Source organism: Syngnathus floridae, chromosome 5 (genome assembly GCF_059516105.1).
Source record: "Syngnathus floridae isolate MCC-2025c chromosome 5, RoL_Sflo_1.0, whole genome shotgun sequence".
NCBI classification, from domain to species: Eukaryota; Metazoa; Chordata; class Actinopteri; order Syngnathiformes; family Syngnathidae; genus Syngnathus; species Syngnathus floridae.
In genome coordinates, this window is record NC_142417.1 from 4,533,861 (window position 1) to 4,544,723 (window position 10,863).

Here is a 10,863-nt window from a genome sequence, read left to right on the forward strand (position 1 = left end):
TTTGTACTTGATGGCAAGCTTTATTTTCTTGCAAATACACTAGAAACGTTTACAAAAGTTTTGTAAGAAAGGTGTGTGCAGTGGAAATTATCAAAACTCAAAACGAGTAGTACTTGGAATTTTTCTTTTTCACCTCTCCTGCCAAAGGGGGGGGGGATTGTCATTCGGAAAACCAAAAACAACAACCACCAAACCAGTGTGACAACATTGCCCAAAACGGAAAGAGGTGCAAATTGATACGTGTTGGGACCCCGAGTAGGTTTATGGCACGACTGCTGGTCCCTGAATAGTGAGAGAGAAGGAGGAGAGGAAGGAAGAGGAGGGGGGGGCGTCATTCATCTTATTCGTCACATCAAGATAATCAGCCTGGCCATCAAAGCCCTCCAGTTTGACAATATTAGCATGTTAGCATCAGCTACATCTTTTATTTTCCCCACAACTTTTTTCGTTCAAACTTCAAAATATGAAATCAAATTGGACCCAAGTGGTACTCGACAAAAATGTTCAAACTTCAAAATATAATTGAAATCAAATTGGACCCAAGTGGTACTGGACAAAAACTACACAATTAAAAAAACAAAAACTGACAATTCCAGGGGGAACACCCAAACATAAATACGCGGCCCTGTTATAAAAACCATTCATTTGTACACACAACTCTGTATTGCTTTTATCTTACATAATAAAAATAATAATACTGAGATTCCACGCCAAAGTGTTCCTTTTTCAGCCTTGATGTCAAGAAGGCACAGCAGCGAATACGGTGGCACAAGGCGAAGGGGGTGAAAAAAAATAGGGTTTGCGGCACAGGGATGTCTTTGGTCACAGGTTGTGAGTAAGGTCTCCAAAAAGGTTATGGTGGCATTGTGAATGGTCCTACAAATATAAAAATGTCGGAATTAACCATGCTGGCAAAATCAAAAGAAGTGCTAGAAGTAAACAAACCGTCACACTTTTAAGTCAAACGTCAAAAAAGTGGTTCAATTTTTTCCCCCCAAAAAATATTCCTAACTATGAGTTCTTTTCTGAGCTCGCCTGCAGTTGGAACAAAACAACCGATCCAACCCATAATGAAAGCAAAATGCACTGGAGCCCTTAACACTGACCTAAAAAAAATTTGGCTCGGTGCAGTAAGCATTTATCGTTTCTCTTGGTCACAAAATAACCAAACTCTTTGAAACCGTTAGATTACCAGTCAAGATGGGGATTGAAGGCAGGCTTAAAGTTCTAAAAAAAAAATTCCGCAACAGTTTCCTTTGCAAAAGGTTCCAAAAATGTCCCTAGTGCTGACGAGGATTTGTTCTTTACCCAGCTAGCCCCAAAGTGGATGATGACACGTGTCGTATCACAAACATGACATAAAAAAAAAAGTTTCCATCAGGTAATTTGGTTCAGTAGTTAACATGATTTTGCGGTTTCAAAGTACACTAGATGGTTGGTCCAACAGTTGACCTAACTAAACCGTTGGTGAAGATGTAGATTAAGGTGTTAACAAAATGCTACAAGTGTTATTGAACAAATCGTTTTGCAATTACTTCCATTAGTGTGCTGGATATTGACAAAATTTATATTACGTAGTGATGAAATGTTGCTCAGTTAACATCCATCCATCCATGATAACAATTATTGTTAATCTGAACCACACCAAATTGATGGAAACTTTTCACACAAAGAAAAAAAAGGCCTTTTAGTAATCTAAATAAATGACCACAGTGTTGTTGTTGAACGTACGTCACAAACGTACGTCTCGTTGGATTTTAAGCTCACAGAAAGTTTGACTGGAATGGCAGCGTGAAGACGTCTCGGAGGAACGTCCACAGCTTATTGGCTGGCCACGTCCGAGCAGCAAAGACACAAAAGTGAAATGTCGTGTACAGCTGGACCAACTGCTGTAGAAATATCAAAAACAAGGACAAAAAAAAAAATACACATGGGGCACATTTTCCAGGCAAAAAGTGTGTGTGTGTGTCTGGAGGGGGGGGGGGGGTTGGTTTTTTTTGAAATGATAAGACAAGTGATTCAAGTGCTGCTTTTCGCACACTAAGACTGACAGTGTCTTTGACTCTTGAAGAAAAGACTTGCCGAGGACCGCACGAGGCTCCAATTGTGCTTGAGTAACAGTGTAGACGTGCAAACCGTCCTGGCGGTAAGGCAAAGAAAGCGACTTCGAGGCTCCCTTGTAAGTTCCGCAAGTCTTTTTGTTGTTGTGGTTCCCCATTGGACAAAAAAAAAAAAAAATCATAATCTTTGACTAGCTATAGAAAGGGCAAAAACGGAGCAGCTAGGAAAAATCTAGTGTTAGAAGGGGGAGGAGGAGGAGTGGTGGAACACACACTTTCACAACCAGCTAGTGTGTGAAACAAAGGCAAAAATGACAAAACTGTTTGGCTCAGTTTTTTTTGTTTTTTTTAACCTAATACTTAATAGGGCAAGGCGGTTCCCACTGGTGGGACGGTGCATCCGTGTTGGAATGATGACCATTTTGGGTGTGAGGGGGCGGAAAACAACACCTGGTCGAGTCCTTCATCTTTGGAGCCAACCAGGAGAGGAAGAGCAATCTTCTCCTGATTGACTCGGGCTCAGCGTAGTGAGGGATGAGATCAGGGAGAGGACCCACCCCTGCGAAATAGCGAGCCCACCCACTTCCCTCAGCCGGCACGCCAGAGCTCCTGGCTTGGAGTACAAAGGAGGGAGGGTTGGGTGGGGGGTAGGGGGTCCATCCTGGATCAACACTTCTGGGCCTCCACTGGATCCATGGCGATGTAGGAACCATTCTTTTGCGGCTGGCCGGGGGGAGCATCGGGCGACTCGTCCGTCTTGTCACTGACCTGCGTGTACGCGGTCTCGTCTTTGGCCGTCTGCAGCGGAGCGATCCAGAAGGGGGGAAAAAATAAAATAAAAACAAAGCACGGAGATTAGTAACAGATGGCAAAGGCGCCAAATCGCTAACCGGCAGAATAAAAAGCACGTAAACACTTAGTTTCAAAAATATATGACTTTGAAAAAGTTTTATATATAGGATATCTATCAGCTTCCCAGCTCAAGATAAAATCAGGTGATCAAACTTCATCATATTGAAAATTACTTCTTGAAATGTTTACAGTGACATCTTCATTAGACCGTATTTCCTCATGAAGTGAGCATTTACTGAATTTATAGAGAGGCATTCTAAAAGAAGTTTTTTTTTTTTTTTTTTTTTAATCAAGTGAATGTGCAGTGTAAAACCAAATAAGGACAAATTTAGGAAATTTGAATGCCTCATGATAAATATAAAACCACAAAGAATGTTTCCGAGCTCCGGTTTTGGTTAGCAAGCCAAGTCAAATGTGATCGGTGACGTCAGCCAGAAGAGGGAACTTACTGTTTCCTGGTTGGGATGAAAAAGTATCCATAGGGATAAAGATCTTTTTATCTATTTATCCCCCTCCCTCAAGTAAACTATGTAGCACCATTTGAGGAAATACGGTAAATATGGAACACTTGGGACTCAAGTAACTATGGGATGAAATGTAAACAGACTAAATGAGGAAAATGCACTGTGTGAAGAAACAATTAAGATCCAACTGGGAATGAAAAATGATACTCGAGATAGGCAACAAAATGCAAAAACATGGAACAGCAAACAAGGCAACAAAAATGGAAAAAAAGACTTACAGCAAAAGAATGAAAAGCCTCAGTAAAATCAATGCGTTTTACTTCGTTCTAAAACAGAAAAAGGGAAAAAAGGGGAGCGTTACAGAAAATTCAAACAGGTTAATTCAGCAACAAAAATGCTTCACATGGCAATTTAGCATTGTCAACATTTCCCATCATGCTAAGACACCTTAAAAACCTGCATTTGGAGATCGCTTTTCAACAAATTCTAACATTGGTATGTGAAGTTGGTTTTGTTAGCTTAGCATGCTTAGTTTTCAAACAATGACAAACAGCACACCAATTGTTAGTCTTTGTTAAGCAAAAACAAGCAAGCCGTGTAGACGCTAGGCTAAAAGCTCGTGTTCTCAACTGTTTTAAAAATGTGATTACTTGCTGCTTAAAAATACAAATGTGACTTTGCGGTACAGTTGTTTTGCTAGCAGTTGCTACGCTAATAGTACACAAATGAAGTTTTCTCAACTAAACAGCGAACTGAATCAGTGCTATTGCGTCTTTTCAAAAAATGCTCTAACAACAGACAACTTTAGAATTACGGGGAAAAAAACGGGTCATGTTGGTTTTGCAGTTAAGGTAAGGATGCATGCAATGCGTTAGTTAGCATGCGGCAAGTTTGGGGCTTCAAACCTTCCACACAGTCTAGAGTTAGCATTTTGTTTAGCATAACAACACTAAAAATCTAGTAGGGATACTGCGAGCTAACAGATTATTAAGGCTCAGGGGTCTACGTGTGAACTCACCTTCTTCTGGCGGTTACGGCAGAACAGGACCACCAGGACAAGCAGCAGGATGAGGCCCATGCCCACGATGAGCAAAGGAAAGTTAGACACCAGGGTGACAATAAGCAGCAGCGTCCTCATCTGGGCAGCAGAGTCGTCATCAACCGTGGCCGTCTACCAGAGGAAAAATGTGTCCGTTAGGGAGGTTGAAGTTCAAATGTTCTCGCACATTGTGTGTGTCTGAGGGGGGGTTCATGCTCACCTCATTGACGTACATGATGGGGAAAATGGTTTCGTTGAGGTACCTGGTCGTCCTGTGAGACAGGAGGTGGCATGTTAGCTAGCACGTTTAAAGGGGGGGGAATTACAAATGGACTTACGGGAAGCCTGACACTCTCTTCAGGATGACATTGAGCTGAGCGCGCTTGCAGGCACGAATGGGAACACCTGTGGTCTGTACACACAGCACACACAAGTTGCTTAAAAAAAGTAATTGTCAATTCAGAGCACAGTGTGAACACATTTGTCCGCATCTGGGATTGTCATTGTAGGTTCTAGAACGCGCCGTACCGGCTGCAGGTCCAGATAGGTCTCGTGGTCCTCCTTGTTTGGATTGAGGCCTTCGATGGCGTTAATGTACTTTGGGTCGGCCTGGTAGAAGTGCGGGAAAGACACCACAATGGGAGCGCCTGGAGGGAGGGCACAAAAAGTCAATGACTGCTGTTAAACTCCAGAAGGTCCTGTAGATAAGAAGAAACGTGAGCTCGAGGAGAACTATAGTCGATGGAGCGCTATTGATAGTGCCGGCACGTCTTTTAACGACATGCTGACATGGTGATCGTAAACATCCAGAGTCCACAACGGCCGCACTGATTCTTTTGAGATTGGAAAACACCCTTTACACTTTCCTCAAAAAGAAAAGCATCATATGACAACATGAAGAAAATCAAAAACAAGGACAAAGGCTTTGAGGGCTTTGTGACCTCAACAACAAAGCCAATCCACACAAATGGAGAAAGTGATGCGTGCGTGCGGGCGGGCGGGCGACCAGTCGAGCTAAATGACTCGAAAAAAAACACATCAACGCAGACAACTCATCAAGGAGGTCACAGAGGAAACATTTTGCCAGAAGTGTCACAACCAATTAGAAGGTTCAGGGGGCAAAAACTTTTTATAGGGCCAGAAATATTTCAAATTTTCCCTTTATAATAAAAACAGCCAAACTGCATTTTACAATAAATTTGTTCTGGTCTGAAACTTTTCAGTGTCAATACGCCCGCCGAAAGTTGAATAATGAGCAATGGTGCAAAAATTTGATAAAAAAAAAACCCTCAATCTAGTGTTTTTTTTTTTTGGTTGATCTAATTACATTGTTAAATGGGCTATTTTGCACAGTAGTCCATCCAATATGCTAATCTGGCAGTACAAGTGTCTGATAAGGACGATGAATGGTTGAAGGAATGCAAACAGCAGAGTCCAGAGGTGAGCGTGTGTAGTGTATGTCTGGGATGCTCCTCGTGCTCTTATCGCAGCAATGGCTCTTCACTCAACACGGTCAAATAGTTCAATCATTGCGACACGAGTGCACCGACACCGTTAAACATTCACCCGCACGGTCGAACAGCAAGCAGAAAGGACCAGATTGCACAGGGCCATCTTCGGATGATGAAGTTCGTGTCAAAAAACATTCCGATTGAAGCGGGCAGATCGGAATTGGGTGTCGAAATTTGCTGACGGGTTCGATGTAAAATGGAATGTTGTTTCGGTTTGATTCATAAGAAGGGATCCAAATCAGGTGGGGAAATGATGCCAGTTTCAAAACTCACAGTTACTTTGTTTTGAGGTTGTAAATGTGAACAGCCGTGGGATAATGAACAACTTATTTTGAGTTAATGATTGACAATGAAGCTATATTTCCGCCTATAAAAATTGCTGTGCTGACTTTTGCTGTTACCTTGTATAATGGCCTAAGTGTCGAATAAGTTCCACTATGAATGAAGATGTGGGGTAACATCAGAAGTTGGCCTTTGTGTAGTTTCACTTGGCTTTTCCTGCCGTGAGCCGTCATTTCCTCACTTTTTTCCTCTTACCTTGTCGACACACGCTGACTTTGAGCACGCCGGTGCCCAGACACTCTCCGGCGGGCACACAGAAGCCCTCGTTGGCCGGGTTATCCACGGGGCTCATGAGCACGTCGTCGGGGGGCGCGAAGCGGTACGCCTGGATGCCTTTCACCTCCACGTCCTTCACGTAGGCCAGATGGATGGATCTGCCAGAAAAAACGAAGTGGGTGAACCCTGCGCGCTCATCTCGGCTTCAAAACGGTTTCCTGTGTATCGTTTAGCTTCCGGGGAGTGTCCGCTTTTCTTAGACAAACTACTTATCAGTCCCTGAGATAGTCTATCTGTGATTCATGATCTTGTGTTTTTCCTGGACGGTAAACAAGGGCGGGCGAGGACGCGATATCGGTGCGCGCATACCTGCAGAGATCGGCGGCGAAGATATAGAGCAGCTCGTTCCTGTTGATGAGCGGGTGGAAGACGGCGCCGTCCGTGCCGTTGATCATGTTGCTCTGGTTGGATGACCAGAACGTCATCTCCCTGGTCGCGAGGAGAAAACAAACGGCGGTGTTAGCTGTTACTGTCACATGTCGACGTTAAAAAAAAGAGCTTTGGAAATCAAAAAATCATTTTTCTTGTCTGATTGACATGAGTCATCGTGGTCACTTTGTTTTCATGGGTTGAATGACGAAAGTGAATTTCCGAGTCAGATTGACACAAGTCGCTAAATTTGGTGTAGAGCTCCATTTTGCGCTCGTTTTAATGTGTACAATAAAGTGTGTCATATGTTTTTATTATCTAATTTGCTGTAAGACGCTTTTTTTTTCTTTTTCGCCTCGGGAAATGGGACAATCTATTCAATGCTTGATGTATTGGCGCGTTCTCAAATCTACCGACCTGGATCTAAAGTACAAAGTCGCAATGGATAGCCAAACATTCATTTTGCAATATTCAAATCCAGGGAGCAAAGGGTTCCCCTGCTCTGGACACAACTCAAAAGTTGTCTAACTGGGCAAATACTGAGACTATCTGACCGAGTGGACCTAAGATGGACTATTTAAAAATAACCCCAAAAAAACAAAAGCTGATCCAAATAATGAAAGAAAAAGCGTTTACTTGAGTCCGTTCCACGTGTCGATTTTGCCGTACTCCATGTAGTCCTGCTCGCCGGTGTTGAAGACAAACTCCCCTTCGTGGGTTCCGTTTTTCTGTCAAGACGAGAGAGAGAGAGAGACGGGTTGAGACACGAAGCGCCGCATGCTGGCCAGGCACTGAGTCGGAACGCGTTTGCGTCGCTACGCTTTAATGAGCCGTGAAAAGAAACGCCGCTTTGTGTTTGGCTGACGCCATGTCCTCGTAGGGGACAATAAGCCTCAAACGGAGCACGAGGAAGGCTCGTAATTGGAGATGGGGAGGGGGAACGCAGTCCGTTGATTTGGGGGGGGCACAATAATATTGAGACTCTCGCGGTCATCAAATGTTTGCGGAATTTGTCTCAATACTGTCGACGTAGTGTCTTGGGTGGTCGGCTTTAATTCCAAGTCAGCTAAGAGGCTCATTTGAGTGGCTGGCAACCTCGCCGCAGCATTGCAGAAGTTGCGTCACGCGCTGGCTAACAGGAAGTCTGCGAAAAGACACGACTGCGTGAGCCCTCGGCGCTCACCTTCCACATGAGCCCAAAGTACTCGTCCACATCCGGCTTCATGGAGTGGATCTTGGTGAGGATAGGGTCCTTGAAGCCCCACAGGTACTCGTGCACCGTGCGCGTGGTAAACAACTCGGCCCCCAGGCCTTTGATGTACATGGAGATGATGCTGCGCAGGAAGAATGAGTACGAGTTGAGCTCGTTCATCACCACCTGGGAGGACACAGTCAAGCAAAAGTCAAATATACAGAACCGTATTTTTCGGAGTATAAGTCGCACCAGCCATAGAAGAACCATTGTGTTCATAACGGCAAACATAAACCAACGGCCACCCACCACAAAGGGGATGTTGATGGTCCTGAGGAGGTCCACTTCGGGATCTCCCACCGACTTCTCCCGCATGAAGACAAAGGTTTTAGGGTTGAGGGCGTACACTTTGGTGCCGTTCTCCAGGAAGGTGACGTTCTCCCTGGGCCGGTACTCCCTGGGGCGGGGAAACGGTAGGACGCGGGTCAGACGCCAGGAGGCTCATCGGGGGTCCGGAGAGGGGTGTCGCATTACCTGTAGGTGTAAGGTCCGATCTGCTGGACGGCCGCCCGGCCTCCCGCTAAGAACACCTCCGGGTTGGTGACGTTGAAGAAGTAGTACTCCATGTAGACGGGCGGGGGAGGGTTCTTCCACGACTCGAACATCTGACTCTTCTCCGTCAGCGTTATTTCCTAAAACACAAAGTAAGACTTAATGCAGAGCTCCTGAGGGCACTCGCACACATGCTTCACAAGATGGAAACTGTATTTGTGCGTCCGGGCAAGCTCGAACAAGAGGACGAGCGTGCCGGCAAATGTCGGCACGGTAGATGAATCTACTCAAGTAAAGTAAAAGTACTTGCACTTTTCCCACCACTAGTGGATAGGTTATTTTTAAACACGTGGACGTAAGTAACAACACTTCCTCTCGTTTCAAATTTGCTCAAAAGCCTCCGTCTGCTTCAGGTTAACCGTTGAGGGCATGGACGAGCCGCACATTGTCTCCAAGACGCGTCCGCCGCTTCCCGTCAAGAGACTTTGCGACCTTGGCAGACTTTTATGGCCGGTGTGGTTATTTGTTGGGTCGCTCGCATCCTCACGCCAACACCAGGCTTCCCGTGAAAGCCCAGTCGAGCTCAAGGCAAGCAAACTTTGCCGACAGGTTTCCTGTTCCTGTAAGTTATTTTTTTGTTTCTCGGAATAATTGCATTTTGCCTTGAAAGGCATACAAGATTTTGCAAGTCATACTTTCATAAACTTTAGTCATTGTAAATACGATAAGTATGTTACTATTATAAACGTGGAAGTGAAATCAGGACGATGTCACGCACTTTCAAAAGTAACTTCTTCCTTTTATGAAAGAAAAAAGCACGACTCCTTGGATTTTTTTTTTCACCACAAGGTTGCTTTGATGCTTTGGACTGTTTTTTGATTCTGGTTTATCAGGAGAAACACAGTCCAAGGACATGCTTGAAGGTTGATGAGGACCAGCCCTTAAACAAATAGCTTAGTACACAGTAAACAAATAGTCGGCACTGTCCGACTGAGACCATATGTGATGAGAAAAATGAAGTATGAGAAAAATGAAGTTCAAGTACCCCGGACGGAACCCGGCGTGTCTCACTTTTCAAACGCTTTCACGCTCAATCCGTCATCCTCCGATCAGTCTGTGTTTGCAGTTTACTGGTTCCAGCGCAGTGAAAAAAGAAAAAAATATAGAAGTCCTGCCCCCAGGGCTTGAAGAAGGCAAGAAATTCCTCACATGATTTATATTTCCTTCCACGCCCTAGAGCTGGGATTCTCAAACTTTTCAATCCAGGGAGCTCGTAATGAGAATTTTCCCCCCCTTATTTTACAAGGACCTCTCATCCTTAATTTGAACCTTCTTAACTGTTTTATGAAGTTGAATTGAATAATCACGACGCCAATTAAACGGAACTATATAGCGCCAAAAAAAGCGCACAAAAATTTCAAAAGCTGATCAAAAAGTCTGAATTATATGAGAACAGTCATGAAAAAAATGTTGAGAAAATTAAGTTGCAATTTTGAGTATTGAGATTAAAATCGAGCTCACTTAGGCTAACGATTTTTAAAAACGATACAACATAATTTATATTATTTTACTGCGTACTCTGCTTATCTTATCCTGAACTACAACTTTCAAGCAAATTTGCAATTAGGCTTGTTTTTTCTTCCTTGAGGCAGTTGAGGATTAGCAGTTACCCCCTGCTAACTTCTCATTTAGAGATTGTCAATGGGGAAAATTAATTTACAACACCAAGGAGCAGAGGGAAGCTAGCTGGCTGGCTGGCTTCCTCCCTAAGTAGTCCAGATGAGTTGGCATGGTGCCCCCGAAAATGCTCGCCGCCGATTCATGTCAGCAAGAGGAATGCCAACAATTCCCAAAAGGTTAAAGGTGGCGGCGGGTGTGCCGGGCTGCGACATATAGCGCGTCAGCTGCTGCCCCCGATTGAGCTGCTGAATCGCCACAATGCCAATTTCACCGCTCCCGTGAGGGTGCGTTGTGTGGAAATTTGAAAATATATAGGTATTGATAAAACAAGAGAATAGATTCACTTTTTCCATTGCCTCATCATTTATATTCTTATCTTTATATTGATTATTTTGTATGATTTATATTTTGAAGTCATATTTGGCATTGATTTGATTTGTATGAACTACTCACCTGACATTTAAAAATGTTTTGATGGTTAAACAGCAAAACAAATAATAAAAAAAGGTTATGCTGAACCTGGTAG

General features: G+C 44.0%; 1 protein-coding gene across 1 annotated transcript in view; it reads right to left on the reverse strand.

The window, feature by feature from the left end:
• The window catches only part of scarb2a (scavenger receptor class B, member 2a), a 12,784-nt gene continuing 1,921 nt past the window's right edge, over positions 1 to 10,863 (reverse strand). The window contains exons 2-13 of the mRNA XM_088376227.1: positions 8,640 to 8,797; positions 8,415 to 8,562; positions 8,097 to 8,291; positions 7,550 to 7,641; positions 6,854 to 6,973; positions 6,464 to 6,642; positions 4,944 to 5,062; positions 4,754 to 4,827; positions 4,636 to 4,687; positions 4,395 to 4,547; positions 3,655 to 3,702; positions 1 to 2,858 (exon numbers count right to left, since the gene is read on the reverse strand). Coding sequence (XP_088232353.1) covers positions 2,727 to 2,858; positions 3,655 to 3,702; positions 4,395 to 4,547; positions 4,636 to 4,687; positions 4,754 to 4,827; positions 4,944 to 5,062; positions 6,464 to 6,642; positions 6,854 to 6,973; positions 7,550 to 7,641; positions 8,097 to 8,291; positions 8,415 to 8,562; positions 8,640 to 8,797 — 1,470 coding nt within the window. The 3' untranslated portion in view covers positions 1 to 2,726. The remainder of the gene's footprint in view (positions 2,859 to 3,654; positions 3,703 to 4,394; positions 4,548 to 4,635; positions 4,688 to 4,753; positions 4,828 to 4,943; positions 5,063 to 6,463; positions 6,643 to 6,853; positions 6,974 to 7,549; positions 7,642 to 8,096; positions 8,292 to 8,414; positions 8,563 to 8,639; positions 8,798 to 10,863) is intronic.